The sequence below is a fragment of the Ursus arctos genome, unplaced genomic scaffold (genome assembly GCF_023065955.2).
Source record: "Ursus arctos isolate Adak ecotype North America unplaced genomic scaffold, UrsArc2.0 scaffold_23, whole genome shotgun sequence".
NCBI lineage: Eukaryota > Metazoa > Chordata > Mammalia > Carnivora > Ursidae > Ursus > Ursus arctos.
In genome coordinates this window covers 34,015,714-34,043,504 of record NW_026622908.1, presented here as the reverse complement: position 1 = coordinate 34,043,504, position 27,791 = coordinate 34,015,714, and the positions used below count along the sequence as shown (strand labels likewise).

The 27,791-nt window shown below is 36.9% G+C and overlaps 2 protein-coding genes and 2 pseudogenes across 2 annotated transcripts; 3 read left to right on the top strand and 1 right to left on the bottom strand.

The window, feature by feature from the left end:
* LOC113246472 (olfactory receptor 4P4-like) lies at nt 1-936 on the top strand (annotated as a pseudogene).
* Nucleotides 937-5,842: 4,906 nt separating this feature from the next.
* LOC113249755 (olfactory receptor 4P4-like) lies at nt 5,843-23,695 on the top strand. The gene is made up of 5 exons (XM_048216112.2): nt 5,843-5,905; nt 6,175-6,202; nt 18,409-18,535; nt 20,035-20,150; nt 22,150-23,695. Exon 5 carries the CDS (start codon nt 22,164-22,166, stop codon nt 23,124-23,126), a length of 963 nt encoding a protein of 320 aa, XP_048072069.2. The 5' UTR covers nt 5,843-5,905; nt 6,175-6,202; nt 18,409-18,535; nt 20,035-20,150; nt 22,150-22,163; the 3' UTR covers nt 23,127-23,695.
* On the top strand, nt 10,097-11,040 carry LOC113249754 (olfactory receptor 4P4-like). The gene is given in 2 exon segments (XM_026491220.2): nt 10,097-10,361; nt 10,364-11,040. Coding segments are annotated over 2 exon segments (933 nt in total). The 5' UTR covers nt 10,097-10,105.
* Nucleotides 15,714-16,675, bottom strand: LOC123000627 (olfactory receptor 4C16-like; annotated as a pseudogene).
* Nucleotides 23,696-27,791: the final 4,096 nt, after the last annotated feature.

The window sequence follows — 27,791 nt, the reverse complement described above, 5'->3', positions numbered from 1 at the left end:
ATGCAAAATCAAAACAATGTCACAGAATTTGTTTTCATGGGACTGTGGGGAAATAGGCAGCTAGAGCTACTGTTCCTTGTCCTGTTTCTGCTCTGCTACCTGGCTGATGAATGGAAACTTCATCATCTTACTCACGATCACCTGCAGCCATCTAATCGAACAACCAATGTACTACTTTCTCTGTCACCTTTCCCTCATGGACCTCTGCTACATGTCCACTGTGGTCCCCAGGCTAATCAGGGACTTAGGTGCAGCAAGAAAAAACATTTCCTATAACAACTGTATGACGCAGCTCTTCACTGAACACTTGCTGGCGGGCGTGGAGATATTCATCTTGGTGTCCATGGCTTTAGACAGCTATGTTGCCATTGTCAAGCCCCTGCACTACACGGTCATCATGAACCGACGGAGGTGTAACATGTTGATCTTCGTGGCCTGGGGTGTGGGTTTTTGGCACTCTGTTTCTCTACTGCTGGTGGTACTCAGTTTACCTTTCTGTGGTCCTAATCAGATAGATCACTACGTATGTGATGTGAAGCCTCTTTTGAAACTGGTGGGCAAAGACATTCATGTTGTTAATATCTTAGTGATTGCAAATTCAGGAATGGTGGTAGTTGTCGTTTTCTTGTCCTGTTTTCTTCTTACATTCTCATATTTTATAATCTTAGGTCACGATCCTCTGCAGGGCGACGCAAAGCTCACTCCAACTGCAGCTCTCACATGATGTTCGTCGTCTTATTCTTTGTGCCCTGTATCTATACTTATGTTCTACCTGCAGGGAATGAGAACAAGGAAAAGGAAATCTCAGTGTTTTACACTGTGATTGCCCCCATGTTGTATCCTCTCATCTATACCCTGAGAAACATGGAGATGAAAATCGCCATGGGGAAGGTGTGGTCTAAAACAGCACATCCTGAATTCAAGTCAATAGGCTGATTTTCACTGTGCTTTCAATTCTGTGTCCCCAGAGCACTGATCATTTGTGATGATATTATAGAAAACATATAAACTCTCTTTGGGGAGCTGGACTGAATAACCTCTGAAGTTATTATGAGCCAAAGAAGGCAGTCATGGTAACTCAGATTGCAATCTGCACTTTGAAGGATCCAATTAGTTCCCGGTGTGAGCACTTGGACTTGAGGAACTCAAAAATACCCTTCCACAGCACATCTCTGATCAAATCATTGCTCTCGCCAAAAAAATGTATATGGAACCCTATTTTCCTTGGAACAAAATCCAACCTTCTCACTTGTTCATCATAAATCTCCCCAAATTGGTCAGATCTAACTTGCTAATATTAGAGGTCATCACATCAGAAGAAAGTATGGTGTTACAATGACAGGCTTTGAGGTAGGGGAGATTGGGGGACATAATGACTCTGAAAGTTTTTATCTCTGGGTCTTGGCAATTTAATTATTTGAGTGTCTATGAAATGGGGTAATATTACACTTCATGAAGATATAATATCACTTGGACTAACACATGTGAAGTTTTAACACAGAAAATACATATTGAAATGTCAAGTTATGTACTTCCCTCATTCCCTGTATTTTCTTCTGTTTGTCCCATTGCCTGGATGCTTTCAACCAGCTACAAGGTCCATCTACATTCTCCAAACGCACTCTAGAATCTATCAGCTTTATGGCTCTATTTCAGCTATCTCCTCTGCTTAGGATCCCGCACCCCATGCTCCAGGGCCCATGTTGTATCTATAATTCACACAGCTCATGTAGACCTATTCAGGAAGTCTTGGCAGATACAACAGACCAGAAGTCCTTCTGATTCCTGCCCTGTTCTTTTGTTGCTATTCAGCAGTGTGTCTTCTCCCTTTCAAATAATCCTATGTCCTCTCTAAGTGTTTCTTCTTGTGAACTGTGTTTTTTTCTTGTTTGAATTAGCAGGAAGAGTATATCTCTTTCTTTTTTTCTAACAATAAACTTGGCATTAATTAAGATGTAGAGAAATAGTGACTGAATTAAATTCTAGGATAATACCTTCTTATTTTTTTTTTGACTGTATGCATCGTTCTTACATATCTAGAACTTGTCCTTGTGTCATGAACAATCATGCATTAATAATAAAATAAGTACTGTCAGAAAGTCTAAGGATTTAACATATGTTCTCCATAGAGAACATAATATATACATAGAGTATGTTTACATTTTTATTTTCTGCATTAAGGAGGCACTGCTCTCTCAATCATTGGTTCTCTTTTTGTCCATTGACTCTCAGGTCTGTGTTTACAATTATATTTATCTGGACATTTCTCTCTGCCCAGGAACTTGTCTTTTCTCAGCAGAATGAGCACATTGCTTCCACACAAACTTTGCTTGATTCAGTTACTTCGGCCCCAGAGCCAAGGCAAAATGAAAGGTAAGTCATGGAGGTAGTAGTGATTGTCCTAGTACCTGACACCACTTGCTTGATGTTTCAATTCTCACAAATTTTCACATATAAAATTAATATTTTCTTTTTCCTTTGAGAGCCTTGCAAGTCTCCAGAATATGATGGGAAAACATTTTGTCTGCTCCACAGGAAGTAGTTCTGACAAGTTATTCATAGTTCTGTTTGATGGCTTAATGTAGACTCTTTCCAAAGTGTTTTGGACTTTTTTTAAAGTACATAAATGCCATGTACCCTTGTGTGTGTACTTTGTGTCTGTGCATGAATTGCCTGGGACTCTGGGGACTCTTGGAATTCTTCAGGACAGGTCAGGGAAATTCTCAACCCATTGGAATGAATGCCTGCAACAAGATTAAAAAAACAAAACAAACAAACAAACAAGAAAATAAACAAAAAGAAAACAACTTTTACTCTTATATTCTCTTCTCTTTTCCCAAAGGTCCACAAGATTTTATTGGCAAAATTAGATGCCATTATTTAAAAAGCTGAGAAATTAAATATAGCAAACTACATTTACTTAGTAATTTGTCAGGTATATTCTATCCACCTATATCGGGATTTATTATTTTTAAAGATTTTATTTATTTACTTGTCAGAGAGAGAGATTGAGAAGGAAAGGGAGAGCACAAGTAGGGGGGAGCAGCAGGCAGAAGCAGGCTACCCGCGGAGCAAGGAGCCTTATGCTGGACTCAATCCCAGAACCCTGGGATCAGGACCTGAGCTGATGGCAGATGCTTAACCAACTAGGCTATCCAGGCATCCCAATCTATATAGGAATTTACTGCTAACTTAAAAACTCATTTTTAATTAGAGGAATATCTCTAATCCACCATGAAATCTTTTATACAGTTTCTTTCTTTGCATCCCAGTGTTATCAGAAAACACCAGGCTGGAAGTAGCTCAGATATCTTGCCAGGAGCCTAAGGGGAAAATTGGAGACCCAAACTAGCTGTGGCTGAAAGAGTTTTATGTGAATTCCTGCCTCAGCACCCTCACCTGACCCTTCACCCTTTGCTCAACCCTATATTTGGCTTAGGGCTTCCATTGTGAGGGTTGATTTAGTTAACTGTAACTAAATCATTCACTAAGAAAAATCAAAATGCTCTTGAAAAGTTGATGATTTAGGTTCAGAGTGAAGGATGAAGTATTTGGAATTGATTTCTTTGAAATATCTATTTTATGAGACACCATATTCATGGGGGTCAGTGGTGTTGACGAGAATACTGGAAGAGGCAAAATCAGCCCTCACAATGGACTATGTCAGAGGAGGACGGAAGGCCTGTCTTCAACTTTGGGCCTCCACATTTCTGTCTAGTTCCTATATCGGAGCCTTGATAGTTAGAATAAGTTCTCACATATAGGTGATTCTGAGGGGTATGGCGTACCAGGTGCATTATGGTGGCCAGGAAATTAAGGTCTCAGTTAGGAAGACCTGGTTAGGACCAGGTTGTGGTGTGATTTTGAACAGAGTTGACATGACATACCTAGTTGAATTCATGGTGTATGGTGAATATCCTATAAGTGATTGGAATGGTTGCTTTTGTTTTAGGGTTTTAGAATTTAAAGACTTTGTTTAGAGGTGCTCAATAGTATGGCTAGAAAGAACTTGTATCCAGGCTTTCTGAGCTTGAAGTCTCCAGTTGTTGAAAAATGTGTCCCTGACCTGTCTATTAACAGCTGCAAAAGCTTTATTCTTACTCATTAAGTTAGTAAAAGAAGCACTGATGCTTCCTGGTTCTCCTTCCAGGTGGGGCTACCCATTGATGAGAAGGGAGGTGGCGATGCTGGTGATTTTCTCTGTGAAGGTAAGTACTAGCTTGACTAGAACTTGTTTCCTGAGGAGCAAGGGTGTGCCCTGACTTCACTTTTCCTTAGAAGGGAGGAAAAACCTTGGAAGCTTTGAATGGCCTGCCTCCATTTAGTAAACATCCTCAAGGTCAGCCATTGGTCTCCTTCTGCCTCTGCAAGGTTTTCTGACTGGATTCTCAAGCACTGTTCGCATATTATGCTCCTCAAATTCTTTATCTTCAATGTTTTGCTTTCAGTTACATTATTTAGTTCTGTCCTCCCATCTTACAAATTCTATGATGAATTTGTGAGATAACATAGGTATAATGCTTTCATTGTAGCTTTTACACATCACATATTTTAATGAAACATGTTTCTTTTCTTCCAACTGAAAAAGGTTCCTTACTGTTTGGAGACTTTCTTCAGATCCCCTTCTTCGCTTATAATTGTCAGCTGCTTCTTATTCCTCATGCAAATATGCTTTCCTCAGGCTCTTCCTTCAATGCACCCAAATAAGCAAAGTATAATTGAATTCAGCTCGGAATCCAACCAGAGAGGTTTCACACCATAACCAACAGGCCCACGAAAAACAAGCTTCTGTCACTTGAGAGTTCCAGAATGCTTGATCTGTCCAATTTGCTGAGATGCCTCCCCCATGTGTCCATGTTATGAGAAGTTTGGCCTCAGAGTTCTTGGTTTTTGACTCTAAAATAGCTCTATAATCTCACTTTAAGTGCACCTATGATTATTTTTCCCTCCTTGAACTTACTTTGGTCATTGGCTCTTTGGAATTTATTACAAGCAAGGCCGTGTGCTTTACATGTGAGCCATGTGCTCATGGAATGTATTGTTTCCCAAGACCAGGTATGAAGCCATAGCTAATGATGCTCTGTCTCCATCTAATTCATGATGACGTGGTGTTATTCACGCAGTTTTATGGTATTGCAAATAAATATCTAGAGGTAGAATTGCTAAACAATAACTTATAAAATATTTTATTTATTATTTATTTATATATTTGAGAGGGAGAGGTAGAGGGAGGGAGAGAGAGAGAATGGATGGGTGGAGGAGGAGCAGAGGGAAAGGGAGAGAAGCAGACTGTGCAGAGCAGACCATGGGGAAAGAAATGTTTATCGTTTTATCATTCCTTTTCTTTGTCTCCTATCCCACAACTACTGATTCCTGCGATGTTAGTCTTGAACCATGGAGAGTTTTGCACCTGTTCTCATACGCGGGTCATTGATTGTCTTGATCTATCTGGCCTACACACTGAAGATCTTGGTAACGGGTCACACTTGGACTATACATGTTTGTATGTGGTTATCCTTGCTCTGTCTCATCCCAAACTTTCCTGGTAGGTAACCAAATACTACTTCAGGCTACAGTGGTTTCCCTCTCATTTGTCAGAAAGCTGGATGAATAAGAATAGTCAAAATTTCCCGAACTGCTCTGACTATGGCCTTGTGCCTAAGGCAAGCTAATGCAAAGATGGAAAGCAATACCCAGGGCAACCAGGGACATCACTCTGGACAGTGGTTTAGCAACATTTGGCCAGGATCTCTCTAGAAATGCCTTTGGGAATGTAATTACTTACAGCTTTCAAATAATTATTAATTTCTGTGTTGTCACTTGACCTTATATTCTGTTGATCCCAACCAAATTTTCTTCAGGAATAAGCAGAAAGTCGATGATTTCCAGGACCTAAATACTCTTGGTAGGTTTTGCAGGAATTAAAATATACTTTTACTTTTTTAAGGAGCTGGCATTCAGATCTTAAATCAGCGTTTGAAATTCCTAGTGGACTTTCCTGGGGCATAGCCACACTTTTCTTCATCACTGATAGGTTTAGTAGATATTTGAAGTCCACTTCCCTTGTAAACCTGTAGAAGGTTTAAGTCACACTGAGATTTCCAAAATACTTGTGGAGAACTAACCTGAATGTATTTAAATTACTGATTTATAATTTTCTTCACTTTATTCCAGATTTTGACGCTGGGGATGATTTGGCACAGTGAGTATCTGGGGGATGGAATTCTACCTGATGTAGCCTAAAACTAACCTGGCAGCCACTCAGATCTTATGGTTAGTGAGTTGTCGTTGTCACCTTGGTTTGGGAAGGGTCACACCAACTTCGAGCTTGACTAATAACATGCTCTTAGTCCCTATAATTTCATTCTAAAGACTATAACATCTTTTGCAATATTTGGTAATTTGATTACTATAAAAATGCTTTACAATATGTTAGTTTTAATTGTGTATTATTTGTAAGCAAAATTCCACTTAATAACAATGACATGAAAGCATTTTCTAGTTGGCAGTGAATTTGATTGTGTCCAGTTATTGTACTTATGTACAATGCTCCATATTTCTGTTAAGAAATAGCCCTGTTTATGCTTGACTGTTTACAAAGTGCAGAATTTCCTCTATTTCAAATATATTTCCTATATACCTTGCCATGCTAGAATACACTAATGTCATCTGAGTCAACTACATTAAGTTTATAGCATGCTATTCTGTTACACTAATGGAAAATTGAACATGTGATGGAAGCTTTATATATATATATATATATATATATATATATATATATATATATATATATAATATATATATTATAAATATATTAAATATATATTATATATATATATTTTATCATTCCTTTTCTTTGTCTCCTATCCCACATATATATATGTCTCCTATCCATATATATATATATATGTATATATATATATATATATATATATATATATATTTTTTTTTTTTTTTTTTTTTTTTGACAGAGAGAGAGAAAGAAAACACTAATGGGGGGAGAGGCACAAAGAGAGGGAGAAACAAACTCCCTGCTGAGCAGATAGCAGATACAGGGCTTGATCCCAGGACCCTGAGATCATGATCTGAGAAGAGGACAGCCACGAAACTGACTGAGCCAGCTGGGCAGCCATGATGGAAGCTTTAATTTAAGCATGAGAGCCTCTATTCTTATACTAATAGTTTAACCAAAAGTGCACTCAGAATTTTTATTTAGTATTACCAAAGAAGTAAAGTAATCATTTTATTTTTATAGTGCAAAAAAATCAGTCTAAGAATTACGGTTAAGCATTCCGTAAGAGGTCCAATATGCCATCGAACTAACCTAATTATTATCCCAAAAGATTGTTGAAATTGATGTTTACCTGATCAGTTATGAAATCCATGTTATGAATATTGTTGTTTTTTTTCTTTATTTCTCCACTGGTCTTGGTTGTCTGTGGGGTCATGACACTTTCTGTGGTTCTAAACTAATCCTTTTTGAACCACACGTGTCATAGGCTATTCCATTATCTCATGTATTCCTCATTAAAATTCTGAATTTTGTAATGACATCTTAATGTAAAAGGAGTAAGATGAAATTTAAAGAGATGAAGCAATTTGCTCAAGGATTGCTGTGCTTGGTTTCTTTAGGACGTCTCCATGTTTCTACTTCGTCCTGTGTTGCTACTGGTTGCTACTGTAACCATTTGTTCACTGGTTGCCTGATGTTCTTTATGCATCAACTGTAACTTCAGTTTTTACCTAAGAGGGGTCCATAATACCTCTGCCATCAAAATGTTTTTATGTCAATAATTTGCCTCTCTTTTTCCCTTTATAGCTACTCTCTGCAGCGATCATGTGTAATGGTCCCTCAGGTTACAGGGTGAGATAGATGGGAAGCACTATTGTGGGTTCAATGCCGATGACGGTCTAGAAACAAGGAAGAATCCTGATTTAAGCAAATTACGTGTTCAGAAAACTGAAGGAAATTTATTAAAAATGTTCTAGAATGAGAGAATTCCATTTATGTTAAATAGTCCATATACCTTTATTTCCAGAAATACTCAGAATGACAGACTGGGTGTCTTTTCACCCATCATTCTGCATATTCTTGTGCATTCAGTTATGGACTCAGGATAGTCTTTTCATGGTTTCCTCTTGACACCCATCATCATCCCATTCAGCTCTCTTCCATGAAGTTCGTCCCAAATTGAGGGAGAATCAGGATTTCTGTCTCCAGGCATTCACAGTGTATTACTTCTCCATCCACAGAAATGATTAGGTTCTCTTGATCGGAGTTTCTTCTTTTTAAAATTGGAGATTTGGATTAGTCAAGTGAATTCTGCTTTTAAATTGTTTGCAGGCTTCTTGTATAATAATTCTTTTTAAACCAAATTGTTTTAGGTATATAACTGTGTCTGAGTAATTAACATTATTTCCAACTCATTAACAAAGAATCAGCATCACTTGCTGTGAGTAGAAAATAGGTCAATGAACTCTACGTCCCTAAAACTTTTCAATACCCTTTAGTTAAGGTGAATTCCTGAATACTCTGTAACTCATCATTTTCAGAAAAAGTAGGAACACACTAAAAATTACTCCTTTGTGAAGTTAGAATTCTGAATAATAATTTAAAGCAGAATTGTTGTCCTACAGTATGGACCATTTTCTAAATGCCTCTCAGTTAACTCTCTCTGTATATATATATATATATATAGAGAGAGAGAGAGAGAGAGAGATTATATATACACACACACAGGCATATATATCTATATCTATATCTATATCTATAATAAAGAAAAATATATACTACATGTATATGTATATCTGTATGTATTTATATATAATAGTCTCTAGGACTTTAAACACATAGATATTAATTTTGAGTAGAGTTGGTTGTTTCTATATAACTTGGTATAAAAGCATTCTGTTTTTTATTAACAATAAACATCTGGGGGCCTAGATTTGATTGTCCCATCAGATCCAGAGAAATATAGAAATACACTACCTGTTCAAACCCACTGGGGACAGATAATTCCTCGTCAATGCGGAAAATAATTCCATGAAGTGAATTCTCTCTATTCTTAACTCATTTGTACTGATTAAATAGTGTCTTAAAATTACACTTCAGATACAAAAGATGCACATACATGAATGTTTCATTTATTTTGTTTCAACAAATATCACTGAGTGCTACCTGACCACTAAGTCTGACTAATGTTACCCTCTGTATCATCCCCTTTTATTGACTTTAGTTCCTTAGATTGTACATAAAACACATTAAAGTTTTGGCAAGAGCCATGACATATGCACGATTCAAACACACTTGAGGAATTTAAGGATTTTATCTCTCCTTTAAGGATCCTCATCATAATTTTCAATGACAGTATTTACATTTTAAAAATTCTCTTTAACACATGAAATGGCAGTAGGAGAAATGAATGACATTGCTAATTTATTTCCACAGTTTCAGTCATGAATTGATATTCTTTATTTTGCTGTATACATTTTCACCATTCTTGGCTTTTTTAAATAACAGCGATTCCATTGGTTGAGTATGACCCATTGGCAATGTGGGGTCACATAGCAAAAAAGAGTGTGCTTTACACAACTTAACCATTAGCAGTTCAGGCTGGCACATTTGCATTTCCTGAGGATTCAATCCCAGATAATTCATGGAATTTGATCAGAAAATATTGAAAATAGGAAACTAGACCAAATGTATTAGTCACACACATTTAAGATATGCACAACAGTGCATTTTTTGACATGGGAGAATTTTTTTCAAAATCTTCTTTCTTATCTAAATAATATAATTAATAATAATGAGTAGTTTTTGTTTTCAAAACATCAGTTAAATATTTAAAAATCATTATCAGTAAAATTGAGTAACATACATAATCATTCCCACTATTCCCATTATGCCACAATACTTCTACAGAATAAAAGACAATAAAAAGGATAAACAGCATAATTTAAGAAATCAAAAATAATTACCATGATATTCATGTCAATGAATAAAGCTCATATCGTTGTGTTCATACTGGTAAGTTTTCACCAAATTTCTGTTTATTTCCTTCAGATACATACTCATTTGTGTGTAACATACAGGAAACTCAAGTATATGGAGAGGCAGAGAAATATCTCAGAATTCGTACTTCTAGGACTTTCATATGACCAGAACGTTCAAATATTTTGTTTTGTGCTCTTCTTATTCAGTTATGTTGCCCTGTTGGCAGGAAACCTTCTGATCCTTGTCTCCATTCGATGCAGCCCTCTTTTTCACCAACCCATGTACTACTTCCTCATCCACTTATCCTCCATGGACATCTGCTACACCTCTACGGTTACGCCCAAGTTAATTGCTGACCTACTAGGGGGACAAAAACCATCTCCTATGATAATTGCATGTTACAAGTCTTTGCCATGCACTTCTTTGGCAGCATTGAGGTCTTTATTCTCACAGTCATGGCCTTTGATCGCTACGCTGCCATCTGCAAACCTCTCCACTACATGCTTATCATGAACAGGACAAGGTGCCATCTCCTAGTCTTAGCTGCTTGGGCTGGTGGCACTCTCCATTCTTTTCCTCAATTATTGATGACAATCCAATTGCCATTTTGTGGTCCTAATGAACTTGATCACTACTTTTGTGATATCTTCCCTTTGCTGAACATTGCCTGCACTGATACCTACATCACTGGGGTCCTTGTTGTTGCAGATTCAGGTATGGTCGCCTTAGTTACCTTTGTTGTCTTGCTTGTTTCTTATGTCGTTATATTGTTTAGTCTAAGACATCACTCAGCTGAGGGAAGACACAAAGCCCTCTCCACCTGTGGGTCTCATATCACCGTGGTCGTCTTATTTTTTGGGCCTTCGATCGTTGCTTACCTTCGACCGCCAGCCACATTCCCTGAAGACAAAGTATTTGCTCTATTTTATACCATCATTGCTCCTATGTTCAATCCCTTAATCTATACGCTGAGAAATACAGAGATGAAAAATGCCATGAGAAGAGTTTGGTGCCAAACATTATTTTCAAAGGAAGCACACAGTTAATTTGAGGAAATGTATAGCTAAACAGCATTCTATAAAAAATGGGCTTGTAAGGACTAAAGGAGCTAAGAAATATTTCATAGACTTTATATTCTATCACTATCATGAATGGAATGCATGAAAGAAAGAGGAATTAGAGAGAAATTTAAGGGGATAGCTAAATGAATCCTAATTCCCAAATACAAGAATTAATTGAAAATTTAATTTAATGGAATACTAAGGAGATGTGATAGGCATATCTGCAGAAGAAACTGTCTGGGCCAAAGCAAACAAGGCAACATTATTCAGTCAATGAATTATAATGGCAAAACAATTTTAATAATAGTTCTATTAAAAATCCTGAACTTATATGTCAATCCTCATAGTGATACACATTCTGCACTAATGACAATGTTGCATCTAAAAATAAAATAACACTCTACAGCATCACGAATATTTTTATGATAGAACATTCATTTATACATCCTTAGAGGCATTTAGAAATCACCTGTTCAACACAAAATCCGTATAGTGGAACCTGTTTTAAAGTGGCTTCTGGTGATCAATTCTCCTGCATTGATGTTTCGTATAATAGTAATACCAGGTTAACACAGAGTAAGAATCAATATCTCAGGACGCTGAAAACACAATTACTTGTTACTGCACCTATTGGCCAGAACATAAAACATTTTCCATAAAACCTAAGGGACTGAACAATAATTGAAAAAGTAAAAATCGGTAAGTTGGAAGTTATTGGATCCAGAACCAAGGACCTTGTTTGCTAAAAAGAGAAAAATAAATAAATACATGAAAGCCTAGGAAAAGACATTTTAAGACATGGTCTAATACCAAAAACAAACCAAATTATATTTTCCAAGCACATGATGGCTGCGTATGGATGTTTATACCTGTTTTATTCATAATTGCAAAACCTCAAAGCAACCAAAATGTCCCTCCATAGATAAATAGATAAATAAATTGTGATTTATATGGACTATAGACAATTACTCAGCACTAAAAAGAAATGAGCTATCAAGCTACAAGATGACATGCAGGAAATTTAACTGTATATTTATTACTAAGTGAAAGAAGACAATCTGAAAAAGCTACCTGTCACGTGATTGGAACTCTATGATTCCTGGAAAAGGCAAAACAATGGAGGTATCGACAACATCGGTGTTTGCCAAGGGTCAGTGTGGAGGGTAGAATGAATAGGCAGAGCACCGAGGATTTTTAGAGCAGGAAGCACGTCTGCATGTTATTACCATTGTGGATACATGTCCTTATCCATGTCAAACCCGTAAAATGTACATCAAGATTGAAGCCTAATGAAAAGTCTATTTGGGAGATAATGATGTGTGAGCACAGGTTCCTTTGATGTAACAGATGTATCACTCTGGTGGGGGAGGTTGTCTGTGTGTGGGGAGAGGAGTATTACAGGGAATCTTTGTGTTTTCTGATCAGTTTTGCTGTGAACCTAAAGCTGCTTTAAAAAATAAAGTTTATTAATTTAAAGCGTACACTATGGCACGATAGATACATCAAAACTTGTAAGTGGAGTGAAGAAGAGACTGAAAAAGAACTTCTGCAGAAAAATAATTAAAGACCTTTTTTGTATGCTTGATAGGATTTAAATAAAAGTCACTTAAGAAATAGCAAATATCATTATAGAGAAGATGCTAGATAACAGGATTTTATTAAAAGGAAGACGGTAAAAATACAGAAAGCATTTTAGAACATGTAAATCAATTGCAAGAGTTCCTATCAGCCTGGAGGCACCATACAAGCAGGAATAAAGAGCAGAAAGAATAATGAGGAAGGTGAAATTAACCAGAGCTGTTGCAGCAGAGAGGAAGTGGACAGATTGTCTCAGCGGTTATTCACAAAGAAACAACACTGTTGCCAGGTTAAAACTTTTCTCCTGGGCATGTTCTATAATGTTTAATTACTTAACTGGAGCAAAGAAATGTGTCTCTAAAAATGAAAGAGAAGTTCAGATAAGTAAACAACAGATTCATTTTAAAGGCCTCTTTTATATAGTGGATATTATTTGTTTTCGTTATCATGCTTTCTTAATAATGTAAGTTTCTCTTTTAGAACATTGTCAGTGATCAAAATTATCAAAATTATTATTTGCAAACAATATTGACCTAGGGCTAATGACGTTTTCTGCTAAAAATGTAGACACAAATTCCAAAATAACGGGACTTTAGCATTCTAGCAAACCAACGACTTTCACAAAAATGACTTCAGGCTGATTACAGTGGCTTTCATGTTTAGTAAGTTGAGAGTAGTGTCTTTTTTTTAATTGAGATATAAATGCTGTATAACCAAATTATATTATTTTCTTGTATGCAACGTAATGTAGTGAGAAATGGTCACTGCAATGAGTCTAGCTAACATCATCACGACACATACAAATTTTTTCTTGTGACAAGAACTTTTTAAACGCTAAGCTTTCTCCTTTTTTTTAGACAAAATCCTGCCTGAGGATTTGAAGATGTAGATTCTAGAATTACTCCAATCACAATCTAAGACACACGTAGTTATTTTAATAGGAAAACCCAAGCATATTTTGATATTACTTGAGACTTAAACTATTTTAAAAATTCTGTCCACTTCTGTGTTTATTGATGTGAAAACATTGACAAAGGTTGCATGTTATCAGAAAGAAAACATAAACGGGATAGAAAAAGAGAAAAACATATCAATTTAAAAGTATTAAAGGCTATCCTGTGAAATGTAGCTAATGCTTTTTGCTGCAAATTCTCCACGAGGCATAACAGTGTTCAACTTCACACTTCCGCTTTAGAATACCTCAGTGTTTAAAAAGTTACACACAGGAAATATAATATTTTGTATTCATTAATGAGATTAGTATAGCATACCAGCATAAACCGTAAAGAAATTTATGCCATCAATATGTGGCTTAAAGATGTACTTATATAATAAAATTGTATAAAAATTCAAATAAAATATTATAAACACTGCAATGGCATAATGGCAAACTCTCATGAGTATGTTTTTAAATAAATTTTATTTTAAAGGAAGATTTAGGTTTGCAGAAACATTATACAAAAAGTACAGTGATTTCCCATATACACACTCTGCCCCTCACAATTTCTGTTTTCTGGCATCCTGCAGTGGGGTCATTTGTTACCACTGGTGAACTAATATTGGTACAGTATTTCTAAGGGCCATGCTTACCGTACGCTTTACTCTTGGTGTTGTCGAGTTTTATGGATTTTGACATAGGCATTATGTCATGTACCCACCATTACAGTATAATACGGGATAGTTTCCCTTCCCTAAAAATGCCCCGTGTTCCACCTCTTCACCCCTTCTCCTTTATCCTTGAGTCTCTGCCAACCAGTGAGTTTTGTTTTATGATCAGTATTTCCTTATTCAGAAAAGGAATTCCTAATTCATACCTGTGATGTAAATATTTCTGTTTATAAGCATAAATATCCACTTTTGGATTATTTATTGTTTTAATAATTAATATTTTAAAATTCAGTGTGATCTGCTTACACTCTCTACTTCTGCCACATAAATATATCATCCTTATATGGGTCATCTATGGTATAATTATAATAAGAAATATTATAAACATATCACTCTAATTGGTATGATTCAAGAGAAACCTAACACCCCCGAATTTAGAAGGAATCAATATAACAGCATAAAGTAGATTTTACCAAAGAATTCTAATAGGCACATAAACCCAACTACTAAAACCTTCTTATATCAAAGAACTACCTCAGACACATGAATTTTCTCACCAAGTTGCATTACTGTTCGAGAAGGAGGCAGGTAAACATATCATAAGATTTCAGAACATAGGAGTGCCTGTATGTCTCAGTCAGTTGAATATCTGACACTTGATTTCAGCTCAGGTCATGATTTCAGGGTTTTGGGATCCCCACCTCGGGCTCCATGACCAGTGGGAGTCGGCGTGAGATTCTCCCTCTACCCCTCCCCCACCATGTGATTTCTGTCTGTCTCTCTCTCTCTTTTTCTCTACCTCTCTAAAACAAATAAATCTTAAAAGAAGGGATTTCAGAATATAGCCCCAATAATTAGAAGGGAGATTATTAGATTACATAGTGTCCTTTACAACATGAAGCTCCTATAATTATTTGAATCTGATACTATCTATCAAGTCAGGAAGAACAACTAAATTGAAGGTTCATGGTCAGCGATGATGACAGGGAAGTGCCTAATAAAGGAAACTGGAGGAGGGAAAGCCTCCAGTCTGTGGATGCAAACACACAGGTGGGACAGAGCAGCGGAGCAGCAGAGGACACCAGGAGTCCACATGAAGAGGGACAGGGCAAGCGCTAGATCAAAGCCACAAGTGACTGGGCAGGCAAGACAGGCAGAGACAGAATGGTGAAGGACATCTAAGACTATAGACCTTATGTGCCAGTTTGTACCTTTTGCTGTCGATTCCTCTACATAAAACCGACTTAAGACCAACCAGTGTGTGTGTTCATACGGCTTATTTTCCTGAAGGAAGTAGTGCTCATGTCCAAGACAGGATTGTATTAGCTCCACATTAAGAAGATGATATTCCTTATGGACTTCTAGGTAAATCCAAGCTCTGAAGAAAAATTTGAAATGTCCTTTCATCTTTGATCATCTGAAATCCACTTCTTGCTGCATAATTTCCTATGGTACTTTCACTTCTGCATTCCTCAGAGGGTCATCAGAGTGCTGAGCAAAGCTGTTTCAAGTGTATAAAACACAGCTATCGTCTTATCCATGTGGCAGGTGGTTGCAGGATGTGTGTATATAAATATGCAAGGACCAAGGAACAGGATGAGCACAATGATGTGGGGGAGGGCTTTTCTCCTCCCTTCAGCACCGTGGTGTTCAGAGAATGCAAGATGATAACATAGGAGCACATCAGCAGGACAAACTCAGTGTGCAAATGGCCCCACTTTTGGACACCAGGAGTAGGTTGATCACATAGGGATCTGCTCAGGCAAGTTTCAGCAAGGGCTGCAAGTCACAAAAATAGTGATCGCTCACATTGGGACCACAGAAGGGTAAACTCAAGGCCAGAAACATCTGAGCTACAGAGTGCACACAGGACCCCACCCAGGCCACAGCCACCAGCACATCACAGATCCGTGGACTCATGATGGTTGTGTAGTGCAGGGGCTTACAGATGGCCACATAGCTGTCAGTGGTCATGAGGATAAGGATGAAGAAGCCCAGGAAGCCAAAGAAATGGAATGAAAAGACTTGTATCATGGACTCACTGGAAGAGACAGTGGTCTTCTTCAAAAGGGCATCCACAATCATTCTAGGGGCTATGGAAGAGCAGAAGCAGGTGTCAGGTAAGGATAGGTGGAAAAGGAAGAAGTACTTTGGACTCCAAGGTGCCCAGCTGGTCGTGATAGTGGTAATAATCAGAAAGTGACTCAACAACATCCCCAAATAGAAGGGCAAGAAAGTGACAAACACTATTTTCTTCTTAACAGGACCCTGGATCAACCCAAGCAGAAATATTTTCAACATAGGGGACTTTGGGTGGCAAGTTCGGTTAAGCATCGGACTCTTGGTTTGGCTTAGGGAGTGATCTAAGAGTCTTAAGATCGGGCTCCCTTGCAGGGCTCAGCACTCAACGTGTTTGAGACTTTCTCTCCCTCTCTTTCTGCCCCTAAATCATGCTCTCCATCTCTCTCTCTCTCTCTCTCTCCCCCCTATAATAAATAAATAAACCTAAATATAATTCTCCATAAAAAAATGATGATTTGCACTTCACCAAAATTAAAACTATGCAGCAGAACTAGTATATAAAGAGGAATGAAATAAACAGTTGAGGATGTGAATGCAACTTTGTGTCCTTTTCTAAGGGTTGTCCAAGTGTGTGTACAGGGAGAAGCTGAGAGACATGACCCGCTGTCTCCTGCTGCAGATTGGTACAGGCCAGCTCTTGGGCACAGCTTGCTCAACACTGGGCATAACGGTCATGTAGACAAGCTCTAAATCCCTGGGTTATAATGGCCTTTAAGGTGAAGGGCTAGAATCCTTCAATTCCTCAGGGTTATTAAGCATTTAAAGTTCATAAAGAAGATCTAAACTAGAATAATGCATTTTCTTGCTTCAATTGCTTACTGGGTATTTGAGCTCGTTATTTAAACTCTAAAACCTTCTGGTTTTTATCTACATACTAAAGGTAATGTATCTGTGTCAAAATGCATTATTATGAGCATTGAATAATAGGATAGCCTTTCTATCCAACAATCTCTCAGTAAATTTTTGTTATTCTGTGGCTAAGTAGATTGATCTGAAGGAGATTAAATATTACAAAATTTGATTTCCGGACAGTTCTTGCATGAGAAAACTTTACATGCATGGTTGGCATATGGTAGAGAGAGACTGCCTGGCTTCAGTGCCTGCAGGTGAGACTGAGTCTAAACGACCTGTGACTAGTCAGTGAGCAGAGATAGAACCAGATGGAAACACGTTAAAGCTTGGCTGTGCTTTGCTTCCTTCCTCTGATTTTTCCATATCTTTTTTCCTTTTCCTCCCTGCCAATTTAAGGAGAAGGCGTGTTTACTCTTATCTTTTCTTTGTCACCTATTTTCCAACAGCTCATCCATCAATGGTAATTTCATACCAATTATAATATCACAAGTTATTGATTTTATTTATCTACCTACGCTGCATGCCAAAGATCTTGATAACTTCCAAAAAAAAAAAAAAAAAAAAGGACTGTAAGTGCTGTCTTTGGTTCTCTTTGTCCTTCTTCATCTCAGATTTTCTTGGAAGCTAACCTGATACTATTTTAGGCTACAATTTCCCCCCTATTTTTCAGAAAGCTGGAGGAGCACAGGGCAGTCGCACTATAGCTTTTTGGGGGCTTCAGGGAAAAAGGGCCAATTTTTTTTTCCAGGTAGGCTAATGTGGAAAGTTTATACCCAAGAGCACCAAGCACATTACTGTGGATGGTGGCTTTGCAACACTTGGGCCAAAACCTGTCTACAAATACCTTTGGGAATATAATTACATAAAGATTTCAAAGACCTATTAATTCTCGCATTGCCACTTAAATTTACCTTCTGTTCCTCTGAACCAAATTGTCTTCAGGCATAGGCATAAAATAAATGGATGTTTCCTAGGACCTAAATACTTGTGTTAGCTTCTGCACGAATGTAAAAACCCATTTTGCTTATTTTACTTATGAGCTTTTATTAAGAAGCTAAATGAGCTTTCAAAATGTCCAGGCTGCTTTCCTGAGGGATGAAGATCCACTTCTTGCATCACTGAGTCTTACTGAATATTGCAAGGGCACTTGTGTTGTAAACTGTAGAAAGTTTAAGATGTGTTGAAATTGTCAATAATTTGCAGAGAATTCATCTGGATGTGTTTGAATTCCAGGAATGTAATTTTCTGCATCTGATTCCAAGTTTTGCTACTAGAGACAAACTGGCAGAGTGAGTATCTGAGGAGGGAATCCTTCCTGATGCAGCCCCGAAACTAAGCAGACGGCCACTCAGATCTTATGGTTAGTGAATTACCCTTGTCACCTTGGTTTGGGAAGCGTCCCACCACCCATGTGCTGGGCTAAGTGTGTGTTCTTTATATCTATTCTACGTGATTTCATTTGAAATGATATAATTTCTTTTGTAGCCTAGGACAATTTGATTACTGCATAAATGTTACAGCATATTTAGACTTAACAGCACATTAATTATAAGCAAAATTCACATTTGGGGAGAGAAAAATAGTAGAGTTAGACAAAGCATATTTATGTAGGTAGTGAATTTCATTGTGACCACAAATCATGCTCACAGGCCTTACTCCATGGTCTTATTAAGAAACAGACCAGTTTATGAATAAATATGTACAATAACAAAGACTTTCTTATATTTCAAAACATCTGCCATCCTAAAATAGACTAGTTTACTCTGATCCAGCTGAGGTAAGTGTATAGCATCCTACGTTCTGTTACACTGAGTTTTTACTTTCTGATACACTAAGAGTTTGTTACACTAAAAGTTTGAAATTGTGGTAGAAACTACTATTTACACATAAGAGCTTCTATTCCTTTATGAACAGCATAATCCAAAGGTACACATAATTTGTATTCAATAATATGAAAGAATAATTCATTGTTTACCTTTTGTAGAGGAAAAAAAATTAGTCCTCTGATAAGTGGTAAGAAAGACAGTAAGATAACCAATTGATTATGAGATTAATAGAGTTTCAGTAACAGAATGTTGATGATGGAGTTTCCCGTGATCATTTTATTAAATCCATGCTATGAATGTTCTTTTTTATTTCCTTTATTTTCCAATTGATTGTGTGTGTGTGCACATGACAATCTGTGGTCCTACACGAATCACTCAGAGAGGAAAGACTGTAATAGAAAGGTGACACTTTTGAACCACACATGTCACTGGCTTTTTCATGTGACCTCATGTACAGCTCTTTAAAAGTCTGAATTTTGTAATGATATCTTGGTTGTGAAATGAGAAAGAGGAGGCCTAAAGGGATGAAGCCATTTGCTCAAGAATCACACTGGTCAGGTGATTTGAGATGCCTCAGTGTTTCTCCCCCTTTCTATGTTGCTACTGTTTCAACCACTTGTCCACTGGTTGCCTGAGGTTCTTTATTTCCCAACTGTGACTTCAGTTTTTCCATGGGAGGGTCCTCGGTATCGCTGTATTGTTTGATGAGAGTAAATCCCCTCAACTGACTTTTCCCTCTTCCCTTTTACCAACAGCTCTGATCATAGAGAAAGTTTGCTCCGAATACAGGCTGGGGTTTTGGGCTATTGGAGATGAAATTCCAAGGATGATGTAGAAAGCAAGCAGGAATCCTGATAAGGAATTTGCATTTATGTAAAACTGAGAGCTAATTATTTCAAATGTTTAGCATCAGCAAATTTTAGAATATTTTTTAATAGTAAATATTCCATAGCCCTTCACCTACATAAACACTCAGAAAGACAGACGGGATATCTGTTAATCCATTGTCTTGCATTTTCTTTTTTGCTCACAGGAGGAATCAAAACAGTTTTCGCAGACTGTCCTTCATGACATCCCTCTCAGGTCTCTCCCCTGAAAGACAGCCCCAGATTGAGGAAGAAAAAGGATTTCTGTCTTGTAACATTTACAGTGTGTTGCTTTTCAATCCTGAGAAATTACTTAGATTTCTTGATATGTCTCTTCTATTCAGAATCAGAGATTTGAATTGGTGCAGTGATTTCCACATTTCTGTAGTTCTCATTCTACTTAGATAAAAATTGCCTGTAAATCAATTTGTTTTAGTCATTATGTATATCTGAAAAATTAACATTGTTTCTGTCTCGTAAACAAAGATTAGTATCAGTTGCAGTAAGTAGAAGAGAGGTCAATGATCCGCACACTCCTACGGCTTTTCAGGACCCCTTAGTAACTGTTCACTGCTGAGCACTCTGGGACATCATTATATTATTTATTATGTGAGGAGGATAGGGAGCCTTGTTAGCAATACAAAACATTGAAAATTTTAGTTTTATTAAGTTAGAATTTTGAATAGTATTTTAAAATAGAAGTTATGTCTCATGGTACAGGCCATTCTAAAAATGCCTCAGCTGTCAACTATTTGCCATGTAAAATCTTGTTGAAGACTGTCAATAACATAGATATTAAATTTGTGAGTCTCTACAGATGATGATTGCTTAATCATATTGTAACAAAAGCATTTTTTATTATATAAATGACATCTGGGGGCCCAGATATGTCTGTCACTTGACGAAGGTAAAGGGTGTGCTAGTTTTTGCAAACCCACTAGAATCAGGTATTTCCTCATTAGTGGGTAAAATAGCTCTTAGAATTGCTTTCTCTTTATCCTTCACTCATCTTGCACTGTTTAAATGACATCTTCATATATACATCAGAGGGACACCTGGGTGGCTCAGTTAGTGAAGCGTCTGCCATCAGCTCAGGTCATGATCCCAGGGTCCTGGGATCCAGTCCTGCATCAGGCTCCCTGCTCAGTGGTGAGCCTGCTTCTCCCTCTGTCTGCCACTTTCTTTGCTTGTGCTCTCTCTCTCTCTGACAAATAAAAACATAAAATCTTTAAAAAAGTATATATTAGATACAAAGATGCAGATCCCTGAATATTTCATTTACTCATTTATGCACAAGTTATCATTGAGTGCTTACTCACCATAAAGTTTGTCTTCAAGTTACTTTACAGTATTATGTCCTATTTCTCTTTCACTGCTTTTAGTTCAAGACAGAAAACAGCAATTCTAGACATCCAGTGGAGTATGAAGGGGCCCCTTATGGCAAGATACAGCATGGGGAAGGCCAACTTAGAACTGAGTTAACTCTCAGAAAAGACCCTTATTGGCATTCAATTTTTAGATTGTATCTAAAATATGAAATTTTCAGTATAAGCCATGACATACGCATAATTTCAATATACTTGGGCAATTCAACAATCTTACCTTTCCTTTATCAATTGCAATCACAAACATCAATGACAGCACATATTTTTAAATTGTATTTAACTCGTGAGATATATTATTACGACAGATGAATGGGTTTCCCGAATATTATTCAAGATTCAATAATATTCTCTCTTTTGCTGTATTGTTTTCAACTGCTCTTTGCTTTTTAATGTAAGAGCAATTCCGTTGGTTTAACATGACCGACCCATTGACAATGTTTGACCACTTGGGAAAGTATAGTACGCTCTACACAAATTAAAGTTCCGTAGTTCATACTGGATGTTTAAACAAATGTGCATTTCTTCAGATTCATTCCCAGAAAATTCAGGGAATTTTCTCAAATCATTTTAAAGGAAGGAAAGTTGATTTCATGCATAAGAATTAGGAAAGATGGAAAAAAATCCTTCCTTAATTAGCAGTCCTTGATCTAAATATATAAATTGTATATATTTTCAAGATATGATTTAAATATTTTAAATAATTAGTAGTATTGTTGAGTAAATACATAATTATAAAATTATTTCATGATAGTTTTATAAAAGACAGAATAAAAAGAAAAGCAGCTTAATTCAATAAATCAAGAATAATTAACTCTATGCCAATATTCATTTTAATAAATTTTGTTATTGTGTTCCTACAGTTAATCTTCACCTAGGCTTATGTCTTCTTTCTTTCAGAAACATAATTCCTTATGGAAATTGACAGCAAAGCCAAATATATGAAAAGCCAGAGAAACATCTCAGAATTCATACTTCTAGGACTTTCATATGACCAGAACATACAAATATTTTGCTTTGTGCTCTTCTTATTCTGTTATATTGCACTGTTGGCAGGAAACCTGCTGATCCTTGTCTCCATTCGGTGCAGCCCTCTTTATCACCAACCCATGTACTACTTCCTCATCCACTTATCCTTAATAGACATCTGCTACACCTCTACGGTTACGCCCAAGTTAATTGCTGACCTGCTGGTGGAAAGAAAAACCATCTCCTACAGTAACTGCATGTTACAGGTGTTTACAATGCACTTCTTTGGAGGCACTGAGATCTTCATTCTTACCGCCATGGCCTTTGATCGCTATGCTGCCATCTGCAAACCTCTCCACTATGTGATTATCATGAACAGGACTAGATGCAATCTCTTAGTCCTAGCTGCTTGGGCTGGTGGGGCTGTCCATGCCTTTCCTCTTTTTTCTACTGCAATTGGTTTGCCCTTCTGTGGTCCTAATGAAATCGATCACTACTTTTGTGATATTTTTCCTTTGCTAAAAGTGGCCTGTACTGATACCTACATCACTGGTGTCCTTGTGATTGCCTTTTCAGGTATGGTTGCTTTAGTAACCTTTATTGTCTTATTTGTTTCTTATGGGATAATATTGTTCACTTTGAGAAATCTGTCAGCTGAGGGAAGACGCAAAGCCCTCTCCACCTGTTGGTCTCATATCACTGTGGTTGTCTTATTTTTTGGGCCTGTAATCTTCATCTACCTTAGACCACCTACTACTTTTCCTGAGGACAAAATATTTGCTCTATTTTACACCATCATTGCTCCTATGTTCAATCCCCTAATCTATACTCTGAGAAATTCAGAGATGAAAAAAGCCATGAAAAAGGTTTGGTGCCCATCACTATTTCCAAAGGAAGCGCACAGTTAATTTGAAGAAGTTTATTAGTTAAGCAACTCTGAGAAAGAAAAGAGGGAGATGTGAATGAAAAAGGCAGGAACTATCTCATGGGGTTTGTGGACCATCACTGTCTGAGCGGAGTAAATGAAAGCAATAGGACTACAGGTTTAAAGTAACATTGAACAAGTACTGATTCTTGCAAACCAAAATTAATTGCAAACAAAGTTAATATTGTGGGGTATAAAGAGGGTATAGGTAGGGGAACCTTCATGAAAAACAACTGAACCTAAGCAAGTAATGCAATGTTATACTCATTAGTGACTTTTAAGAGAAATATATTAATGGCACTTTTATTAAAACATTGGGCATAGAGACCAGACCACACAGTGACAGAATATTTTTGGTAGTTCAGAAGTTGTAATGAAAAATTTTTTAAAAAGATGTAATCTAGGGGTGCCTGGGTGGCACAGCGGTTAAGCGTCTGCCTTCGGCTCAGGGCATGATCCCGGCGTTATGGGATCGAGCCCCACATCAGGCTCCTCTGCTGGGAGACTGCTTCTTCCTCTCCCATTCCCCCTGCTTGTGTTCCGTCTCTTGCTGGCTGTCTCTATGTCTGTCAAATAAATAAATAAAATCTTTAAAAAAAAAAGATGTAATCTAAAACTGAATCAATTTAACTTTCTGATAAAACATTCATACATATATATCCTCTAGTTTATACAGACATCAGTTGTGCAAACAAATAAGTATTTAAAATAGAATCCGTAATTTATTTTTAATTTTTAAAAGATTTTATTTATTTTTTTGAGAAAGAGAGAGCACATGAGTGAGCAGGAGAAGGGGGCAGGGGTGCTGGGGTATACATGGAGAGGGAGAAGCAGACTCCTCGCTGAGCAGGGAGCTGGGTGTGGGCTCCATCTCAGGACCCTGGCATCACAACCTGAACCAAAGGCTGTCTCTTAACCAAATGAGTCACCCCGGTACCCCAAGTAGAATCAGTTTTCAAGTGGTTCCTGGCGGTCAACTATCCTGATGTCCACTGAAGTCAATAATAATACATAGTGAAGGCAGAATGAGCATCGACAATTCAAAAGCTGAAACACACTTCATGGCATCCCATCTATTGGCTGGAGTTTAGTATCATTTCCATAAGGAGCTATATATCAAAATGTATGTGTTGCTCATCTCTACCTGCCTAAAATTGATAACCCATGGTGAGTCGTAGGATCCACAACCAAAGACTTTTCCTACTGCAATGACAGAGAGAGAGAAGAGAAAGAGAGGGAACTAGCAAAAGAGAAATAAGGTGTGATTGAACCACAAAGTAAGTGAAAAAAAATAATGCACTTTGGTTGCACATGGATGCTTATGGCAGATGTATTCAGATCAACAATTCTTGGAAGCAACTACGATGTCCCCCAGTAGGGGAATAAATAAACTATTGTACATCTGGAGAATGGAATATTATTCAGCACTAAAAAGAACTGAGCTAGTTGAGGTGCCTGGGTGGCACAGCGGTTAAGCATCTGCCTTCGGCTCGGGGCATGATCCCGGCGTTATGGGATCGAGCCCCACGTCAGGCTCCTCCGCTATGAGCCTGCTTCTTCCTCTCCCACTCCTCCTGCTTGTGTTCCCTCTCTCGCTGGCTGTCTCTATCTCTGTCGAATAAATAAATAAAATCTTAAAAAAAAAAAAAAGAACTGAGCTAGTAAAGTAAGAAACTATATTCAGCACTCTAAAATGCATATTTCAGAGAGGAAAAAACCAATGCGAAGGGGCTCCCTTTTGTATGATTTCATCTATAGGTCTTCCTTGACTTATCAGGGAGTTATGTCCCAATAAACCCATCAAAAGTTGAAAACATCTTAAGTCATAATGCATGAAATACTCCCAACTTACCAAACTTCATAGCTTAGCTTAGCCTACCTTAACTGTGCTCAAAACACATTATTTAGCCTGGAGTTGGGCAAAGTCATCGAATACAAGGCCTATTTGGTAAGAAAGCACTGAATATCTCATTAACTTATTAAATACTCTACTTCACGTGAAAAACAAAATTGCTATATGGGTACAGAACGGTTCTAAGTGTATTGATCATTGACCCTTGTGATTGCTTGGCTGACTGGGAGCTGCACCTCTCTGCCCCTGCCCAGCATCACGAGAGGATTGTACTGCGTATCAGTAGCCCAGGAAAGACCCGAATTCAAAAATTCAAAGTATAGTTTCTATGGCACACGTATCACTTTTATACCACTGTAAAGTTGGAAAAGTACAAGTCAAACCATTGTTAAGATGGTGGCCATTTATACATAGGGCTTTCTAGAAAAGGCAAAACTATGAAAACAGCAAAAGATCAGTCCTTGGATGCCGAGGATTAGGGAGGGGAGGGAGGAAGAGGTGGAGCACAGAGGATTTTAGGGTCGGGAATCTGTTCTGTCTGTCCCTGGATGTTGGAGAGTGTTATCATACATGTCAGAACCCACAGAAGGTACAACACCAAGGGTGAGCCCTGATGTAAACTGAGTTTTAGGTGATCATGATGTGTCCCTGTAGGCTCATTTGATTGTGACACAGGGAGCACTCTGGAGGGAGAGGTTGTCCCAGCGAGGGGAACAGGGTGTTTATGGGATCTCTGTAGCGTCTGCTCTATTTTGTGGAGAAAGTAATATTGCTCTAAAAAACAAGGTTATTAATCACAAAATACATTGCAGCACAATACCTAAAGAAAGTCATCTTGTAGCTAAAGGAAGAGTCTTCTGAAAAAGATTTTCTAGTGAAAACAGATAATACCTTAGAACCTTACAACTTTAATGGAGGTTCTTTTGCTCATACTTCATAGCACGTAAAATAAGAATTCTTAAGAATCACAGCAATTATGACAGAGGAGGGCCTGGATGGTGGAATGTTATGAAAAGGAAGATAGTTCTACATGAGGTAAATGCGATGCAGGAGGTGTAATCATTCCGGAGGCACTGTGCAAAGAAGCAGGGAGTGCAGGAAAAAATGGTGAGGAAGAAAAAATTAAGTAGAGTTTTTATAACCAAGAGAGATTGGACAAACTGACTTCTCAGCAGCTACTAATAAAGAAACAAAACTATTGCAAGAATTGATCTTACCTTTTGAAAGAACACCACAAAACATTTGTCAGTCTAAAGATTGAAATGGAATGTGCTTAGAATGACCAACTTCGTTACTAGAAGAAAGATCATCTTCATGTGTAGAATGGGAAGATCAATAAATGGAGCAGTATCATGTAATCAGCAACCAGATTAAAAGTCACAAGTTACCAGCACTCCCGGAGTTCTCTTCATACATCCTTAAAATTACTACCTTTGGAAAAGAATCACTATCTTCATCTATAAAACTGATTAAATTTACATAGTGTTTGGTTTTGCAGAAAAACAGTATGGAAATTATACTCTTCAGTGTCTGTTTCCCTGTTATTATGTTTGTGAGATTCATTCTTCATATTTTTCTATTTTCTGATTATTTTCATTGATCTGTAGGATCTCACTGAATGGATAGGTGACAATCCATCCATTCTCTTGTTGATAGACTTGCAGCCATTTCCTTTTTAAGGATATTATGGGTAGATCTGCTTCAAACATTTGAAACATGTCTTTTGGTGAATATATATCATCTATTGTTGCGTTCTTTTTATAAAAGATACACCTAGCTCCTTAGGGCACAAAAAAATTGAAACTAAAAGCATAAAAAATATAGGGTGGTCAAAATGCAGTAGTATTTGAAGAAGCTATATATATATATATTATATATATATTATATATATATTATATATATATAATATATATGATATATACAAATGATATCTACAAATACTACAAATTTATATCATATATATGATATAAATATATCATATTTGAAAAAGCTATATATATAATATATATACATAAAATTACATATATATTATATATACATATAATTATATATATCATATATACACATAGAATTACATATATATTACATATAAAATAGGTTTTAATGCAACAATGATTATCAATTCTTAAAATCATTAAATATTGATAGAATTAACAACACTGAAACATTTACAAATCTGAATGTGTATGCATATAGAAAGATACAGTGATTTATTACAAAATAATAAGCAGCACACTATGGATTATAAAAAACACTACACTTCACAGCTGTTGAGTGAATATGAGTTATTTAAAATAATTCATCCTATCTGATGGCATAAATATATTCTCAAAAAGTGTTAAATTATCTGAACCAATCAGAGTAACTTATTTATGATAATTCATTTGAAGTAGGAAACAATAATAAAAGGGTAACTTTCAATCTCAAATATATGGTAATTTAGAAATGTTTTTAAATAAAAAGTAGTGCAAATAAATTGTAATAGCAATAATAGAATAATTACAAATAAAATTAATAAAATGCTGTTCATCAAAAAAGTATAACAATGCTTAGAGGTAAATCTCCAGCATGTGTAAATACACAAAATACATGATTACATCAACAGGTGATCTGTTACCACCTAATCGTGACTACTTGATGTTAGGCAAGTACTGGGTGTTGAATGTCAGTGTTGGTTCATGAAACTCTACACCTGAAACTAACATTACCCTGAATGTTAACTAACTGGAATTTAAATAAAAAAATTGAAACAAACAAACAAAAATTAATAAATAAACAGAAAAAAATAAATTCTAC

Excerpts from the sequence above, each read along its gene's own strand:
- LOC113249755 (XM_048216112.2), top strand. The coding sequence starts at position 22,164 with ATGGAAATTGACAGCAAAGCCAAATATATGAAAAGCCAGAGAAACATC.